The following is a 19,522-nucleotide window of genomic DNA, read 5'->3' on the forward strand; positions in this document are numbered from 1 at the left end:
CATTCACTCATTATTCTTTAGCTCATGCATTGTCTGTTGGAAATCCAACGTTTCTGAGGATAACTTGCCTTGTGTAGCACGGGGCACTTTCCCATACTGTACTCTTTGTATTGCTTGGGTCCATATTTAACTTTAAAGCTAATGGCATCATTCTCACTCGCCGCACAAATTTAAAGCCATTGATAATGGCAGTGATCTAACGTCAGTTGTAAAATACTCAAGATAAGCCAGGAAGCCTAATAGTACATTTTTCCAGGCGTATTGTGGTTGTAGTTTGTGTTGTAGAGATGGTGGAGGTGACCTAAGAGGAATGGGCTTTGTTCCTTGTTGTAGGCTGGCCCGCTATTCCTTGGTACTTTTTGAGGGCACAGTGTTATCAATCATCAAGCTCCAGAGGAGTAGCTCTCAAACTTCAACATGCCCAAGAATCAGCTAGAGGAATTAGGGGAAAATTCAGGTTCTCCAGCATCACTTCCAGGAATTTGCTTCAGTGGGCCTGAGTAGCTCATTGATCTGCAGATTCTCCACAAACACTGTAGGTCCTCTGTTGCAGGTTTTTCCTGGACCAGCAGAAGAAATACTGCTCCAGAATGTTTTGCTCCTCCTATGTTATCTTTCTCAAGCATGAGTCAGAACAAGACAATTCTTGGATCGCCTGCTTCTGTGGGTGAGGCTCATGAGCTCTGTCAGGGAACCAACGTACAACGTGATGTTCCCAAAGAGATAGTTGACCAAATGGGACCTAAAAGCCTTTCAAAGTCCTGAATTATCATGCTTATGTAAACAATTTGTTTCTGAGAAGTTTACTCATTTTAGCTTACAAATGGACAGTCCATGTCTTTGTTAAAGCTAAATATGTAAATTGAGAACTTTATAATATTTCAGGTAAGGTGAGTATCCTAACAGTGCTTAAATTCAAAGAGCAGGGATCTTTGGAAATTGAAATCCAGATTACTTTGTCAGCGTGTGTACATCTTTTACTCTAAGACTATCCATCAGGACTTTCCTGAAGCTGGGATGCTGAGATGCTATTAGTAGAAAATTGGGCAATAATAATCTTGCCTTATCGGTACATTTTGAAGAAATGACTTTACTGGCAATCAGCAAGGGTATTAAGCGCCCGCATAATACATTTTATTTTTCTATATCATTTTAAATTAACATTTGATGAAATTAATTTGATGAAAAAATTTGTCAAGACCATTGGTAACGTGTTATTTATCTAAGAATTGACTAGGAATTTTTTGTTCAAGTTCTGTTTTCAGGACCTTATGTTCTCTTTGGTGTCCTTCTTTACCTTGACATGACAGATGCGTGTTTTATTGATCCTTTTACCTCGGCTCATGCACATTTCTTTCTAATAGGCATCTGTTTACAGCTGGGGTTGAGGTACTTGATATCATCTGGTCAGAATTTATGTCCTTTAGGCAGAACCAGATGCTTCCCAGGGGGGTGACCTGACTCTTCTGATTTTCTTTGTGATGCCAAACTCACAGTGTTTTTCAAAGGGGCATGTGCTTGGAGATATTTTGCTTTGGTAAAATTTAGGTGGACCATATATTTTCTTGTTGAAATTAGTGCAATGATTATATTATTTCTAATATTTCATGTGCTATTTTAGCTAAAATTACAGCCTGGATTTTATGACTTTCAGAATGTTTGTATTTGCCCAGGGGCACTTTCTTCTCCATACATGTTGGTTGGGTAAATGACTTAGTTATATTTTGCAGGTAGAAAGGATGTTGGGTTAATTTATTTGATCACTCACAAAGCTTCTTGAAGGAGAAGAAAATAAAGGCTGATTTTCCTACCTTAATTGAGAACAATCTTTAGCATATCGTATTTGTAAGATCCAGTCCTAGGTGTTACACGTTTCACGAAAATACATAGATGCCACCCAGAGGTGACTTTCAAGTTAAGGGGAATAAAGATGTAGCAAACTAAGGTCTGAAGACACTTACCTCTCAAGATTCCCACACTGAATTCACATTTAATACCTATTTTTCCCTCTTGTCAAAATGTCAAATGATATATTTTTAAAAAATTAGAATGGACTTAATTTTGTTTCAGAAGTTAGTAGAAGTTTTGAAATAACTAAAGATAATTTTGTATTTGGCAAAGCTTAGATTTAGGTGAATAAGGCTGATAGTTTTCACTTATGTAATTTCTTTGTGGCATTTCTGTCAGGGTTTCAAGGTCTTTTGAGGTTGCTGAGTACTCAGCAAAAATATTCATGAACACATACTGTGAGCCTGTAATCTGCTTTGTGTGGTGCTTGTTTTTTGTTTTGTTTTGTTTTTTTTTTTTTTTTTTTTTTTGCGTGATACGTAGTTTGATCATTCTCAGTACCTACCCTTCCTCCTTTTTTTTTTTTTTTGCATGCATAAGGGAGCATTTGTGAATCTTCTTTATTCAAAATCTGGTTGATTTCCTTAGCGGGATTCTGATGTTGCTGGCCTGACTTTTAAAGTTCTCTGTGGCTTTTCAGTCTCCCCTCGCGTTCCCTACCTTCCCTCCTCAGTGCTGTTGGTATGTGGAAAGCTCCAGCCTCCTGAGTAAGAACCTGGAGTCTGTACCAAGTAAGGAGATGCGTTCAAAGGCTTAAAAATGTGTGTTTGCATTTTTAAACCAGGATCTTTATGTTGTTCACTTTGTTTATGAATTTTATACATTATCAGAAGCGTACAGGTCCAAAGCCTGAGCAAGGCGAGAAAGGTAGGTATTAGGTCTGGAAATAAGAAAGTGAGAAAGCAGATTTAAGTTGCTGGGTCTGTACAACGGCTGTCAAAGGGCTCACCCACCTGTCATTACTAATTGTCAGATAGTAGGAAAGGCAGAGGGAATATTGTGAACTAATACTATTTGGTTGGTAAATTTCTTTTAAGTTCTTCCTTTGAAGCTCTCCAACCCTTTACTTCCTTGGTGCCTCAGTGAAAGAGCTGTGAGGAAAACTGGATCCCTGTGTGTTAACATTTGTTTTATTTGGAGGCTTTGTTATTAAAAAAAAAAAAAAAAAAGCTGCTATCACCGTTTATAATAAGTCATAATGTGTTTTGAATTCAAAGCCTTGCCCAGGACAAGCACAATTCATAGAAGTGAGTGAGATATAATCTTCCTGTTTGGCCAGAAGACAACTAAAATTGTTCCAAGGTACAGATTACCAAGGGCAGAATCCTTTGAGTCGGCCAAAGCCAAAGGTTTGCTTTTACGTCCTTCCCCCCGCCTTCACGTGCATGCCAGTGGGAGGCAGCTGGTGACCGTGTCTGTGCCCTGGAGCCTGCCATGCCCCATTAGGCTGGCTTCCCTGACTCTGAGCCTGAGGGAGCCTCGGAACCCCTACTTTTCCTGTCCCAGGGGAGTATGCTTTCAGGAAATGGGCTGAGTGAATGGACAGCAGCTGGTGTGAAGATGAGAATGGACCTCCAGGGCTTTTAAGAAGTCCATGAATTCAGCCCTTGTCTCTGTGCTCACACAGTGAAAACAGGCTGGCAGTGGGGCTGGTAGCGAGTAGGTGAGGAGCTGAGTCGTGCTTTCCTGCTCCCTTCTCCTTGGCCTCGCAGTCCCATTTCCTGCTCTGCCCTTTGGTTTCCATGCTGCTTCTAACCTTTAAAAGTCAAAGATTTGGCTTTTCTTTTACCCCATTTGTTTCCTGACTGTTTTTGGCCCCTTTCTACTCTTGAGAGGCTCTGTGTCCCCATTTTACTTGGTGCTGTTACTGGCTTTTGGAATACTTATCCAATTAACCTGTCAGGGGAGTAGGGCCTGGTCGTAGGGGAATCATAAATTACATGGGCCAGCCTCCTCTTCTTCAACACTCATGTTTTTTCTGCATGTTTATATGCAGGCATATGTCAAAAATATTTTTGAAGGGAAAAATGCTGCACATGACAGCATTTGAATCCTTCTCTTTATAGCCAGATAAACTGAAGGAGTGCATTTTATTTTCAGAAATACAAATTTCTTGAGTATAGTGGAAGAGCAAGGTATATTTGAATAAACTGCATTAACAAGGAACAGTTTAGGTGGAATAACAATTACTATCTTGTGATTTTTTTCATTAACTCAGTCATTTGTACTTGAAAGCAGAAGTATATTTATGGAAAAAGTATGAGTGTGACTCATGATTTTTTTATTAGATAGATGTAGAAATAAAAATAGATATAAAGGATGTATTTGTATATACTCTTCTCTGTGTGTGTATTAGTTTCCTATGGCTGCTATAACAAAGTACCACAAATTTGATGGCTTAAAACAACAGAAATTTATTCCTGTATCGTTCTGGAGGCCAGCAGTCTGAAAGGAATTTTAGAGGCTAAAATCAAGGGGCCAGCAGGGCTGTGGTTCCTCTGGAGACTAGGGAATCTCATCGCCATTTCCAGCACTTAGAGCTGCTGTATTCCTCGCATCCTTTGGCTCTCAGCCCCTTTCTCCATCTAATAGTGTAGTATCTTTTCTCCCACTCTGCTTTCCTCTGAGCTTCTTCTTTTCTGCCTCAAGTCTTGGCTCATCTGCGTAATCCAGGATAATCTCGTATCAAGACATTTAATCACATCTTCAGAGTCTTTGCCATATAAGGCAACATTCACAGGTTTCTGGGATTAAGATGTGGTCATCTTGAGAGGCCCTTATTCAGCCTATTGCAGTGGGGTGCGGGGCCGGGGGGTGGGTGGAGGGGAGGTGTGTGTGTGTGTGTGTGTTTAAAACTCTCTAGCTCTGTCCCCTGAGCTGGTCTACTAGCTGGTAGCCCCAATAGCCTAGCTGGTACCCCCAGTAGCAATGAGGTCACCCAGCCACCCAACATTTAGTTTTTGTATATAATTACTAAATAATAGTCTTTACTAAAAGGGGCCGAGTATTTTTTGTTTGTTCATTTGTTTTTTAAGAAATGGCTGGTTCCAGAGAGAAGCCTGGAACCACCTACTATACCAAAAAATAAAGAAGTGCAGAGAGAATAATGAAGACATGTCAGAAAGACACAGAAGCCAGCTAGAAAGAGCTTCCACTGGCCCAAACTGGGCCATCAACATTGAAATAAATAATGAGAGTAGTGGATTACAACCCACTGCTATAACAGTAACTTCAGTTCATATTGATAAAAGTAAATAAACTTATAATTTGAAAGTGTAATGAGGAATGGGATATTTACACAAATTGAAATCCTGTGCCTCTATGTTTGATGCAGAGAGAACAGCATCTCTTCTGTGATATTTCTGTCAAAGACGCATAATGTGAATTTAATCATGAGGGAATGTAAAGACAAACCCAAGTAGAAGAATATTCTACAATATAACTAGCCTGTCATTTTCAAAAAGATCTCAGAATCATGAAAGTTAAGGACTATCATGTAATGTAATACTGGGACCTAAATAGCCAGTTGGAAGTTCTAAACTTCACTTTGGGAGGGCCTGCTTAGACCATTTATTAGCGAGCCCCTGATTTAATTATTTAGGTCTTCTTTGGCCAGTTGCATTCTGAAGACAAAACTCTTCGGATCTCCTGCCTGCAGGATAAAGTCTAGCCTGCATTCCATAGGCTGGGTGAGAGACCTCTAAGCATTTTAACATCCAGCGGACAAATCTTCGTGTCCACTGTGGTGTCCTTGTATCAAGGACTGTGCCTGGTATCTCCCAGGCCAGAGCTGTTCTTTGAAAAATCTCTCCAGTGAATAAAGCTCCATTCTTTTGCCTGGGTGGGGGGGAGGGGCGGGGGGGGGGGTTACAGTTGCCCAGTGAAGTACAGGTAGGGATCTAGGGATCTAATTCCTTGATAGCTATTCCTTTTCACTAATCCTACCTGTTTTAGCCACTCCTCTCCCCACCTTCCCCCTTTCCTTAGCCTCTTTGAGTATTCCGTGCTGTGACTTGGATTGGTTCTATTCCCTTTTTTTTCTTTCTAATTTATTTAAATTAGTTTCAAGTATACAGTACATTGGTTAGACATCTACATAGTTCATAAGACGATCCCCCCAGTTGCTCCCTCCCTCCCCTGGCCCTCACCAAGCTATCACATTAATGCTAACTGCGTTCCTTCTGCTGTGCTCCCCATCCCTCTGACCAACTGTCAACTACTAATTTGTACTTCTTTAACCCTTCACCCCATTCTCCCAGCCTCCCAATTCCCTTTAAACAGTGATGCAGGATGGAGGGAATCTCCCTGAGTAGGGACTTAAGCCCCACGTCCCCTGAGAGAGGCAGGGTCCTTGACTCTGTGCAGGAAAGAATTCAAGGGCGAGCCAGAGTTACAGACAAAAGGGAAGTTTATTAGAGAAGGAATAATGCTCCACAGACAGAGATGTAGATGCCTTTCAAAGCCAGAAAATGAGACCCCAAGTGTGAGTGTCAAGTGTCAAGAATTGAGTTTATATCTGTTTTCCTTTCAGGGAATGGGTATGCAGTGTTAAAGGCACAGGGAAGTGGATGTTAGCAATCTCAGTAGGAATCTTCCTGGCCCTATGTTGATCAGCCAGGTTCCAGTGTCTAGCAGGCTCTGGACATAACTTGATTTAATATTTAGTCAATTTGTGTAGTTTTCATGCCTCTTTGCTATGTTACTAGGACTTGTTACCTGTCATCTTAACTTCCCATTTGTTCATAACTCTTTCAGCCCTCCCTAATGTATCAGTTTGCTAGGCTGCCATAATAAAGTACTACAGACAGGGTGGGTTAGACAGCAAGAAAATACATTATTTTGTCACAGATCTGGAGGCTAGAAGTCTAAGATCAAAGGGTCAGCAGTGTATTTCTTTTGAATCCTCTTTATTTGCGTTGCAGATGGCCTCCTTCTTCCTGTGTCTTCATGTGGTCTTCCTTTTGTGTATGTTTGTGCCCTAATCTCTTATAAAGATACCAGTCACACTGGATTAAGGCCCATCCTAAAAGACCTTTATAGACACTGTTTTCAGATACAGTCACATCTAAGGCATTGGGGATTAGGACTTCAACGTTTTGGGGGACACATTGCAGCCCATAACACCTAACCATTGCCGTTTGCAACATTAGCACTAAGCCGCTAGTCCCTGCCTGCACTTGAGTTGGCACGAGCTGGGCCCTGTTTCCATGGGCCTGACTTCTGCTGGGTGATGGGGACAGATGGGATTGAACAGGATCAAGTGTGGAGTGTGAATGTTGGAATCAAGTGTTCGTTTGAGCGAGTTGTGAAATATTATTTTTATAGTCTTTCATTTAGCTTATAATCTTCTCTGGCCTAAAAGCACTTTATAATACTCAACTTTGATTGACTAGGAGACGCTCACATCCTCCGAACATCATTCTGAAACTGAAATGATAAGGAAATGAAGGAGCATGCCACCCTCCTCAGACTCTGCTCTCAACCTTATTTCCGCCCCCCTCCTCTGGCCCCATCCTCCTCCCAAGTCAACCGAAAACTACTTTTACTTTTAAATGTCGCTTGCAGCTTTCTGCTTTCTCGTCTACATTTTTTTTTTTTTTTGTAGCTAGGCAATCGAAGAATTATTTTATATCAATAGTGTTTCTTTTGTGTCTAAAATAGATAATAAAATCAGTAACATGTTGAGAGTTGGATAATGTGAGTGAATTTTTTTGTGTGTATTTGAAGAGCCATGTGCCATGTAAGACTGAGATTTTATTTCTCCCGTCCATTTAATGGTGTATTTACAACTTTAAATGCAGGCATGTTTTGGCGATCATGTCATTGTAATTTTACCACAGGGAAAAGATTTGTGTTATTCCTTGTTAATGAAATGCCTGTGAAAGTGGTTCAGAAGTGTGGAGTCTTTGTGCTTCAGAATTAGAAGGGACCTTAGAGGTAAATCTGAATAGGTAAAGCTGAAGTCCGCAGACTAAACTTTGGTGTGAGATTGAGTGGAAGTCCCAGCGGGGATGTAAATCTGGATCCTCCAACAGTCCATTTGTTAATGTTACTTCGTATTTCATATTTATTAATGAGATTTATGTTTCTAAAATGGCTATGATAAGACAAAGGAATATATTTTATTCAATGAGTAATACAGAAGGAAAAAGTAGTGCTGTCTTATATGGGTCTTCCATCACACTGATTGTTTTAAGTACAATTTTTCAGAGACCTGCAAAAGTTGTCGTAGAGATGGGTGAAGATTTATAACCCTTGGCGTGGGAAGAGGGTGCGTCAGTGGGGCTTGCAGCTTTAAGAATAGCTAATTAAGCAGAATGAATTTTATTTCATGAGGCAAGTTGGGGGAATGTTAATGCTGTGATTGGGCCTGAATGTTGGATTCTAGGGTCCCCCACAAATGTCCTGGTACAGAATGCTTTATTAGAGTGGAGCCCTTTAGTATATTTTGCTCTCTTTAAAAAAATGTTTCCCTTTTCTGAGAGTCTGACTATGCTTTGGACTCCGCTTCACTTTCAAGTCTTAGCACAAGTGTGCTCTAGGGATCAGCGTCAGCCTTGCCTGGGAACTTTTTAGGAATGTAAAAAGCCCTGCTCGATCCTTATTTTAACACAATTTCCAAGTGATTCATATATACAGTAAAGTATGAAAAACATTGGTCTAGAGCAAGTGGTTCACAAAATTTGGTCTCTGGATCAGCAGCAGTATCAGCATCACCTGCAAAACTGCTAGAAAATGCAAATTCTCAGGCCAAACATTCCAGACCCCTCTGAATCAGAATCTCTGAGTGACCCCCCTCCAGGACATGGTTTAACTGGCCCTGTAGCTGGTGCTCATTCGTGCTAACGTTTGAGAACCACTGTAGACCAGTATGTTTCCAACAGTTTTGATCATGACTCATGGGGAGAAATACATTCTACATCGTAACCCAACACACACACACACACACACACACACACACACACACACACGGACACACGGACACACGGACACACATGAACACAGAGAGAGAGAGCAAGACAGAAGTTGTCTGCAACAGTGCTCGCCTTACTGTGTGTTATCTACTCTGCTTTTTTCAGTTTTATTCTGTTAAATGTGTATGTATGTGTGTGTGTGCGTGTGTGTATAAACTTATATAAAAGTCTGGTCATGACCCACACAACTGATCACACAAGCCAGTAGTTGGTCATGACCTGCAGTTTGGCGCCAGATGCTCTTGAATAGGTTCTCTTAATCTCCTTTTGTGCCATGGCCCCTTTTGACAGTCTGGTAAAGCACTGGATCTCTTATCAGAATAATGCTTTTTAATAATGCGTATAATAATATACGTGGCGCTGCAAAAGAAACCAATTATATTAGTTATCAAAATATTTAAATTTTTAATATGGTAATATATTTATTCATAATAGGATTTAGTGGTGAGTCTAGTACCTACTGACATTTCAAAGTAGGGATGAGTATAAATAATAGTTCAAGATATCTGCGGTAACTGTTATGTGAAATGAAAACAACTGTGATTCCTACTGGTGACAAAAGTGAGAATTAGTTTGTTGCATGTGTTCATATTTGAAAGAAAGTGCTAAATTTCAGCTTAAGGGAAGTGAAAGTAAAGATGTGTTTATCCCCCCCACCCCGCCACATCTGACTTTAGCTTTCCAGGATCCTGTTGACAGTCCCCATGGAACTGGGGCTGAGAACCTTTGCCTGGGAGGAGCCTTCCTTTAGAGAATAGTTCTCAGGCTTTAGCTGGAGATGGTACAGCCCCAGATTATCTTCCTGAAACTTCTTAAAACTGGTGCTTCATCAAAGGCATCTTTTTCTTTTGCATTGTTTCCTAGCACGATAGTAATGAATTTTTTCTTTAGAATTTTCTTTTCTGTTGCTTTACTAAGACCTTGAGAGATCACCTGGAAGCCCAAATTCATGCTGTTGATAACGTTCCTTCTTCAGTTTCCCCCATCTCAATACGTGCACCCCGTCGCTCAAGCCAGATTCCCTGGGTCGTGGATTCTGAATTTAGGATACGAATCTGGGATCCAAAATTTACTGGCTGTGTAACATTGGACAAATTATTCCTCCACTCGTCATCTCCTTTTCTCCACCTGTGAGACTGGGATGATAGCAGAGCCCCCCTCAGAGGCTTGTTTTCCGCCTTGAATGAGAAGTCCATGTGTTGTGGAATTATTAGAATAGCACCTGGCCTGGAGTAAGTGGTTCGAAAATGTTATCCGTTAAAATTATCCATGATTTCTTCCTTTTCCTCATTCTTTAAATCCAGTGTATCAGAAAATGTATGTAAATCCTCTCCACAAAATACATATGAAATTCATCTACTTCCATTTCCATTGCTGCCCTCCTGCTCTACGCTTCCTTACTCTCGCATTTGGACTCCTCACTGGTGTCTGTACTTTCTCGTAACCCGCTCCATTCCATTTTCTCTATAACAGCTGTATAACCTTTTAAAAATGCAAATGATGTTTTGAAAATGCGAAGAGACTGCTGTATATTTGCAACCCTTCGGATCTTCCCGTCAAGCTTGTCCTCCTCCGTGTTTCGCCTTCGCTTCCTCTCCAGAGTTACTTCCTGCTGTGCTGCTCTCCTGGTCGTCTCTAAACTTGCCCCTTAACCCACTACTCCGTGACCACGTTGGCCTTCTCTCAGTTATTTGAGTGGTCTAGTTCTTTCATACTTCAAGGCCATTGCGCGTGACCGTCCCTGTGCTTAGGTAGATGTTTCTATCCTTCCTCAGACTGATCCTTCTTGACGCCGAGGGTATTAGTTGCTCAGAGAGCCTTCCCCAAACACTCCACCTGAGTGAGGGTACCAAGTTCCTCTCTAACCGGCCCGAAATCTCCCTAAACACATCAGAAAATTAATCTTTCTTCTCTATTGGGGAAAGGGGTAATTAACAACCTGTGATTATCAAGCATATACCTCCAAGAGGAGCCTGTACCTTTTCCAGAAAGATAAATTTTACACTTTATGAACATTAAATGGTTGTGGAGCTATTTTAAGAAATTGCTAATCTCAAGATTGCACAAGCTAGCTCTTTGATATTGGTATACAAGAACACACATAGGCCTGCCCACTGAGCCTGGCAGCAGTGGGCCGATGGAGTTAATCATGACCCAGCCATGGCCTTTTCACTGTTGTCAATCACTTCTGTTCCAAAGGATATAACGGAAGGCATAAAATTTTCCCCCTTTGAAGTAGTCGCCTGGTTGCTGATAAAACTCTCCATGTTCCTTTCTCCTAAAGTTGAATGGTCATCTGCTGCCCAGACATGAGAAAAGATATCTCATTAAATTAGATGGGGGAAACCGGTGTGAGTGATGTCTGGATCCTGGTTAATTTTTGAGTTTGGAGGAAAGAGGCAGAATAATGACTCTCTGATTTGACTAGATTAAGTTTCTTTGTGTTTTCAAAATTTCACCTTGTTACTTATTTTTAATTAATCATAGGCCATGGAAGGGAGGCACTCCTGATTTTTGTCAGTTGTCTAAAGCAATGAAGAAAAAGGTTATAGGACTTCAGAATTATCACGTGAACCACTTTCACAGTTACCATCGTAGTTCTTCTTTCAAATAGGTACTTTTAGGAATTCCAAAGGGCACAGGGATAGACGCTCAAATTTAGGTAATTAGTATTAAAGGATGCCTGGCACTTCTGTGCGTTGTTTGGCTGAATGGTGTCCCTGATTAGATAAAAATGAGATCTCTTTTAGGGAAAGACTACTTTTTGTTGGAACACTTTAGCAGAACCCACACATAGAAATGTTCCTGCTATGGGCTGTGGGTAATGATAATCATTTGGAAAATTGTGTGTCTAAAAATAAAATTCAGTGTTCTAATTGCAGAAAAGTAATATAAACCTAATTTTTAAAAATTCCACCATAATTCTGCCTCTCAGAATTATGGAATTTTTTCCATAATTGTGGAATTTTTTCTTAGCTCCCTATAGATGTTTATATGTTTAACATTTTTTATATAGTTGTAACCTTGCAGTGATAGTCTTGTATTCTGCATTTTGTCATGGTATGTTTTTCATGTTTCATTTTTAACAGCCATATAGCAGACTCTCAAGTAGATATGTCATAATTGCTTAACAATCCTCCTGTTGATTGGTTTGCTTTATGATGTATTTTTAACGATATCTTTGTTTTGTTCTAATTTTGCAGGCAGAGACATTTGTTTGGGTTAACAATGCGTCAGCACATTCCCAGAGTGTTGCCAAGGCCAAATACGAATTTTTATTTGGCAAATCTGAAGAGAAAACTCCAGATACCAGTAAGTGTGTTCCTACCCTCCTCCTTCAGGTGACAGATAGGAAGTACCAGTGAAATTTCAAATCTCAGAAGCTGAGAATTCTTCAAACCAAGAACTGGCTTGAGATTACCTAGAATAGGGTACAAGAATCACATCCTATATTTCTGAATTCAACATCTTAGGAAGATAGATTTGATGAATGCAAATAGGTTTTACAGAGGTAGAAAGGCACCAGTGCAGGTAAACAAAAGTACCTCTCAATCAGGAGATGATAAAGAAGATCAGCCTGCCTTGAGAATTAGACAGGAAAGGGATAATACATATGGTTAAGACCATGGCCTCTGGAGGTAGACTTCCTGAGTTTGAGTCTGACCTTGTAACTTTTGAGATGTGTAACCTTGAGTATGTTACCTAATCTTTTTCTGCCTCAGTTTTCTTATCAGTAAAATGGCATTATAGTGACACATGTCTTACAGTTCATTTGAGAATTCAATAAATTGGTGTATTATATAAGGATCTCAGAACCACGCTCTGCACGTAATGACTGCTGCAAAAGGGTTTGCTGTCTCATCATGTATTATTATCATCATCATCATTATCATCATATCCCTGACCTTTGAAGTTGACAGAGTACAAACTTGACTTTCCTCAACTCTATCACTGTCTGAGACTGATTTCTTTTTTGAGTAGACAAGGAATCTGACCTAAAATAGCTGTTGTTCAGTTGAAAAAAATCAACTAATAACTACATTTTCTACATGTTAGATGGGATTATATAATGGACCCCGTAATATTTGGGGATGTGAAGAATGCAGTGCATATGCAGCCATTTACCGATTCCTTTGCCTTTGTGATATTTATTAGATATTTCAATAGTTGGGGACTCTTAATAAAATACAAAACAGCTAAGTTACTTTTAACAAATCATTCTGCTTCTATCACAATGTCCTAATCTGCTATTTATTGCATGACATAAATACCTAACTATGCTGGGCTTTAGATTTGAGGCACTTAATCATCTATTCACTATTTCTGAGACAGGGAATACTGATTATAGTCAGAATAATGATCATAGCCTTAGCTTTGAATGCCACATCGTGATTCTGTACTAATTAAGCTTTTCTTTCTTTCTTTCTTTTTTTTTACTTTGATAAAACATTTTTACTTTGTTATGTAGAAATAATATTAAATGTCTGCATTGTCCTCTGATTTATTGGTGGATGAGTTTGGTTCTTCTTTACTCATAGATTTTGAGGAGATTTCCCTGTATACCTGAGGCCAATCAAAATGATATTTAAAACCTCTGTTCCTTATTTGCCTTGGTAAAAATGGTTGGTATTATTTGCTCGGTGTGATGTTATTCTGCAGGGGTGAATGTATGCATGAGTTCATCGAACAAATCTATTTAACGGGCACTTATTATGTGCTGGGCACTGCGAGGATGCAGAGAAGTAGAAGACCCAGTCCTTGCCCTTTAGGGGCTTGTTCTTTGGTCAGAGAGAAACATGTCTGTAAGTGACTGGTGGAGGGAATGACCACTTTCCCCTGTGCTGGTGATGACTTCATGATGAGATGGAAGTTGAACTTGCTCTTAAAGAATGACTAGGATTATGAGTAATAGAGTTTTGGAGAGGGCAGTTCAGATCAAGGGAATGGTATGAGCAAGGGTGTGGTGGCAGAAAAGGTAAATTGTTTGAGGAACAGGGAGGAGACTAGCCTGGTTGATTTGCAAAGCATATCCATGGGACAAGTTAAGAAAGTTAAGCCTTAAGAAAGGGGCAGAACCATGGAGAGCCTTCTGTGGCTGGGTAAAGAGTTTGCATTATCCAGATATGCAGAAAGGAAGTGATGCAGAAACAAAGTGACAAGTATGGTTTTAGATAAATCAAGATGGATTGATCTGGAAATTGAAATTAGCATCAGAAGCTGTTGCTTACCATAGGAGAGTAAAAGATGCAAATTTATATTGACTTTTGGAAAGTACTTTTCACAAATAAATGATGGCACTTTTTTATCATTTCAAAAAATACTCTTAAAGTTTTTTTTTTTAGTCCATTCATCCATCATCAAAACATAGCCCAAACTCAGAAGACCACAGGGAAAGATAGTAGAGAGTGTAGGACATTGTTTGCATTTGAATTTGATTGATAGACATACCTGTTTCCTCGGAGAATTTTTTTTAAGTGGATTAAATAAGTGACTTAAATTTTCTTAAGTGCTCCAGAAACAGCCCGCCGGGAAAATGGAAATGCTGACAGTGACTTTAGAATGCATCCCCAGTGATACTCGGGCGGCATCACCGGAGATCAGAGAGGCCAGCTGGTTCATGATCCCCAGTTAGGCCCAAGGAAAGTGTCGCTTCTGTAGGGAGAGAGGCTTAGCCTTTGTCGCTGAGCAGAGACTTAATGTGGGTGCAGGTGGGAGGTTCTAGGGAAAACAATGCAAGGTTATTTTCAAGCTGTAACCGATGGCAGGGATCTTGAATCAGTGACAAGAGTTTAGGGTGTTGGATGGGTATGGGAGAACAGGTGAGCAATGGGAAGGATCCCTTGCTAGGAAGTGAGATCTGAATTCTCATTATCTGTTTATTGGCATAGTGAAAGGAAAGAGGAGCTTCTCTGGTTTCTCTCTTCCCTGCTGCTTTCCTGGTAGCTGTTGCAGCTCTCAGGAGCTTTACAAGAACTAGAGCAATAGTTGGTAATTGTTGAGAAGCTCTGCGCTCTGTAACATTAGTGGTGCTGTGACTTAATGAGGAGGCGACAAGTCACCAGCAGTAGGTTCCCCTCTTCCTTTCAGTCAGCTATTGGAATATTCACAAAGCTGCCCTGAACTGCAAAGAGATGGAAAAAAAAAAAAAAAAAAAAGAGGTCCCTAAGAGGCCTCACTTGGGGCCAACCATAAGGCCTGTGTTCACTAGGGGCTGGGCGACAGTGCCTTCCCGACTCCTACTCCTACTCACCACACCTGTCCTTCCTCGGTTGGTGCACTTAGATAACCAGCATGGCTTTCCTATGCCAGGGAGGAGATGAGGGGTTTGGGGATTGGTACACTGGTTTCCAGAGCTCTGAGGAGGGAAAGGTCACTCATGTGGAGTTGAAACCCACTCCTGTAGCACAGATGGGGTAGGGTCCCACTGTATCTTCCTGTGATATCTAGAAAGTGACACAAAACTGGTGTTGAACTGGTGAAACCCAGTCCACAGGTTATTGCTGAAGTAAATGCACAACCTCCCTGAGCGACCCATTCACAGCTTAGGATATAGATGACTCCCATATTCACAATTTCATCAATAGTCTCTAAAATTGATGAGCTCCCAATAAAATGGTATAGGCTGCAAAAAGGCAGAAACTTCCATGGGAGGGAAAGTCAGCAAATCCAACAAATAGGGAAATGGAGACCCAAAGAACTAGAGGTAATAAAATGTTCTGAAACTATAAAATAGGTTTCTTTAAAAGATAAAAGAGGGAAAAGAAACCATTATGATAAATGAGGAACGTAGGAAGTAGGGACCTTGCTATTTGAATGGGAACCAAATATTACTTACAGAAAATGAAAGCTATAGACAGTGAAATTTAAAAAGAAAAATGGTTGAGTTAAGTGCACATTATTGATTGGGTTTATGTTTGGTAGGGATGAACTCTTTTTTGATTCCTACTTTTTTTTTTTCCTGCTTATTAAATGTTATCTGTAGAAAAGTAAAAAGGGAAAAAAGGAGCACCCATCTTTCCAAGCACTGTGTTCTCACTTTGGTAAAGTTTGCTTGTGATTTTTTTCTGTTTGTATGTTCCATGCCCAGAAGTGCCCACACGTTTCTTCATTATTCAGTAGATACATTAGCGGTTACTCTGTGCCAGGCATTGTTCTGGGTGTTGGAGATAGAGTAATTGAACAACGCTGAAATCCCTGTTTAACAAATTGCTTAAACAGAAGATTGTTCCAGTTCAGATTCTCCCCTGCAGTGTGTGATACTCGCCTCCCACACGCTCTTCAGCGTTAATTATTATCTTAAACACAACCCTGTACCAAATTCAATAGAGGAAAATGGACTGACTAGCCTGTAGTCCTCCAGATGTAGGCATTTATTTTTTATTTTAAATATGAATTTTAAGTTTTTATTACCAAAGTAATACTTGTGTGTAATCTGAGAAATACAAGCTTCACCGAAGTGTGTACTACCCGAAGCGAGAGCCACCTTCTTTACCGCTTCCGTCTCTCTCAGAGCGGCACATGGAGACCACTTGGGTCTCTCCCGACCTTGAGCCCTGACTCTCACCCGGAACCGAGGACTCCACGCCTCTCTCCTTCCCAGTGACAGTGACTACTGGTTACTGCTTTTTCCTTCTACTTTTGTTTTTAAAGCTTTTATGGTGGTTGCCTCATGGACAATATGCTTGCATCTGTATTTCTAATGTATTTTTAAAAATATCTATTAATTCTATAGTATGACAAATGAAGAATTTGGCTCCCATATTTTATTCACCCCCTCCGCCCCCCCATACCCAAAGTTGTATTTTTATTTTCTCTTGGTTACATTTATAGTTTTTAAATATCAGTGTTTGAAACCGTTTCCTACACTGTCAATTCTAAGTCATCTCATGACACGTATGCAAAATGAGGACGCAGTGGGGCTGTCTGCGTTTCCCCTCCAGCTCCCCTTCCCCGCGCTAAGCCTCCATCTGTGTTACCCTCACTCTTACGAGTCATATGGCATTTACATTTTGTTCTGTTAACTATAACAAAGCCTTCTGTGCTTTCACTACAGGTTGACTTAAAAATTGACAACCGAGCACCAGCATTGACAGAATGCAGCATCCAGGTGTAGTTGGACCTGAGGTGAAAAGAAGTAGATCCTATGTCTGTAACCTCTCCTGGTCAACGGGCAACAGTACTGCCCAGGAGAGCAGAGAGGAGAGAGTGAGGAGAGTGAGCGGGGCAGCCAGTTGTTACATTCACTGATGGATTGTTATGTCTTCACTTTATCACTAGGTGTAACTATATTATTTGTAATGGGCAATTCATTTTCATCTTGAAGACATTCTTCTTAGAACCTTCTGACAACTTGATCTAATTTGTGCCAAAAGTTTTCTAGGCCTTTATACAGCTGTTCTCTTTAGACATTAACAAAATTCTTTATTGCATTCTTGATTAGATGTGCTGCTGCTTGGATTCCATGCATTCTTGGACTCTTTTTTTTTTTTTTTTTTTGCTAGAGTAATACTTTAGTAACACTTTCGGAAAGGTTCTGGAATGGATAACATTCCTACAGCTTCATATGTCTGAAATGACCTATTTTGCTTTTATGTTCCATTTCTCACTTCCCTGGAATGGAAACCTAGGTTCAGTTCATTTGCCTTCAGAACTCTGAAGTATTGCTTCGCTCTCCATGGGATCAATCATTGTTGATGGGATCGATGCTCACTCCTGTGTGTGTGTGTGTGACCCGCTCCTCTCTGGATGCTTCGAAGGATTCTCTTTACCTAGCCCTCTGACATGTCAGGAGGCGTGAGTTTTTGATTGTTCTCTCAGCCTGGTACTTGTTGAGCCCTTTCAATCATATCTTTCCTAAGCTCTGGAAACATTTGTTCTATTATTTTTGATTATCCCCGCTCTACTTTTTAAATGATTTTTACTTCTGAGTTTTCTATTATATGGATGTAGTTCTCCTGGATTAGATTTTTAAATCTAATGGTTTTTGCTCCTGAAATTTTTATTAAATGGAAATGATTCTTCTGGATTAGATTAATTATTTTTTTTTCGGTCTCTTGATTTTTCTCTCCTATTTTAAAATATCCCCCTAATACAATTTTTATTTTAATAATTATATCTATAATTTCAAGAGCTCTTTTCTATTCTTCCATCACTCGTTTTTCATTGCTGTCTGTTTTTTTATGGATGCATTATTATCTTGCATCTCTCTAAAGAATTAATTTGAATTTTTTTTTCTTAGATCACTTTCTGTTTCTGCGGTTTCTGCTTTATCCAGGATCAGTTCTGTTTCACCAAGTCTTGGAACTTCTTTTGGAAGCCACTGTTTTCCCTCAAATGTCTGTTGGATCTTGTTTTTCCATTCATATGCATGAATGAAAAATTGAGTTCCCAACAAATCTAAGTAGCTAGGATTTCTCTGTGTGGAGTATGTGTTCCCAGCAGGCCTCTTCCTTGTGTATAGAGGAAGGCTGAGAAGAATCTTGGTGAGATGAGCTGTGGTGAGGTGAGGTGAGGTGAGGTGAGCTGTGTGGACTGACACAGGGGCAGGTGGGTGGGCTGCCTGTTATGTTACACCCAGGCTAAGTCCTGATGCCACAAGCCTCTGGGTAGGGGAGGAAGGTGGGAGCAGGGCCAACGTGGAAGCTGCTCTGTAGATAATTCTTAAGTTAATCACAGTTGACATCTGTTCTGCTTCCCACTCCAGGTATGGATACCTGCCAACACTGGGCTTTTACCTTCTCTGTGTCTCTACTGTTAGGATAATTGAGGCCTTCTGGGTTAGTCTAGGTTGTGACTTTTGTTTAATTTTGCCTATGATTATAATCCCATCCCTTTTAGACTGACAAACTCATCGAAGTCTCCAGCTTAATAATGTTCCTTTTTTCCTTAGCTCTGTTATGAATCTATTTTCTTTTGAAATTCGTCATTGTCATTTTATCAGGACTTAGAGGAGAGGAGGCAAACTTGTGTTCCTGTCTGTCATAGTGACCCAGAAGCCTAAATAATTCTTTTTCTTTTTTTTTTTTATATGTGAGATCATGCCATATTTTCTTTCTCTGTTTCACTAAACTCACTTAGCATAATACCTTCAAGGTCCATATTGCTGCAAATAACAGGATTTCCTTCTTTCTCATGGCTGAATAATATTTCATTGTATATATACTGCATCTTTATCCATTCATCTGTCGATAAATACTTCAATATTTTTCCATGTCTTGGCTATTGTAAATAATGCTGCAATGAACATAAGGGTGAGGGTATCATTTCGAGAAACTGATTTCATTTCCTTTAGATATATATCCAGAAGTGAGATAGATTTTTAATAGTTTTATTGAGATAAAACTTTCATATCATGTGATCGACCCATTTAAAATGTAAAATTTAGTAGTTTTTAGTATGTTCACAGTTGTGCATCCATTACCACAGTTAACCTGAGAACATTTTACTTCCCCCCAAAAAACTTCACCCACTAGGAGTTACTCTGTGCTCCCCACCCCCTTCACTAGTCAGCCACTAATTTTTTTTTTTTTTTTTTTTTTGGTCCTATAGATTTACTTATTCTGGACATTTCGTATAAATGGAATCATATAATATGTGGTCTTTTATGACTTGCTCTTTCCACTTACACTGTTTTCATCCATGCTATTTTCACTACATTATTCCAAAATAAAAAATTGTGGAATGATAGTGCATTATGTGGC

General features: G+C 39.9%; 1 protein-coding gene across 2 annotated transcripts in view; it reads left to right on the forward strand.

Moving 5' to 3' along the window:
* PSD3 (pleckstrin and Sec7 domain containing 3) overlaps positions 1 to 19,522 on the forward strand; it is a 487,816-nt gene that overhangs the window by 182,745 nt on the left and 285,549 nt on the right. For both annotated transcript variants that reach the window (XM_036228767.1, XM_036228768.1), the window contains one exon: positions 12,026 to 12,134. In XM_036228767.1, the coding sequence (XP_036084660.1) occupies positions 12,026 to 12,134 (109 nt within the window). The remainder of the gene's footprint in view (positions 1 to 12,025; positions 12,135 to 19,522) is intronic.

This window comes from Rousettus aegyptiacus, unplaced genomic scaffold (genome assembly GCF_014176215.1).
Source record: "Rousettus aegyptiacus isolate mRouAeg1 unplaced genomic scaffold, mRouAeg1.p scaffold_m13_p_11, whole genome shotgun sequence".
NCBI classification, from domain to species: Eukaryota; Metazoa; Chordata; class Mammalia; order Chiroptera; family Pteropodidae; genus Rousettus; species Rousettus aegyptiacus.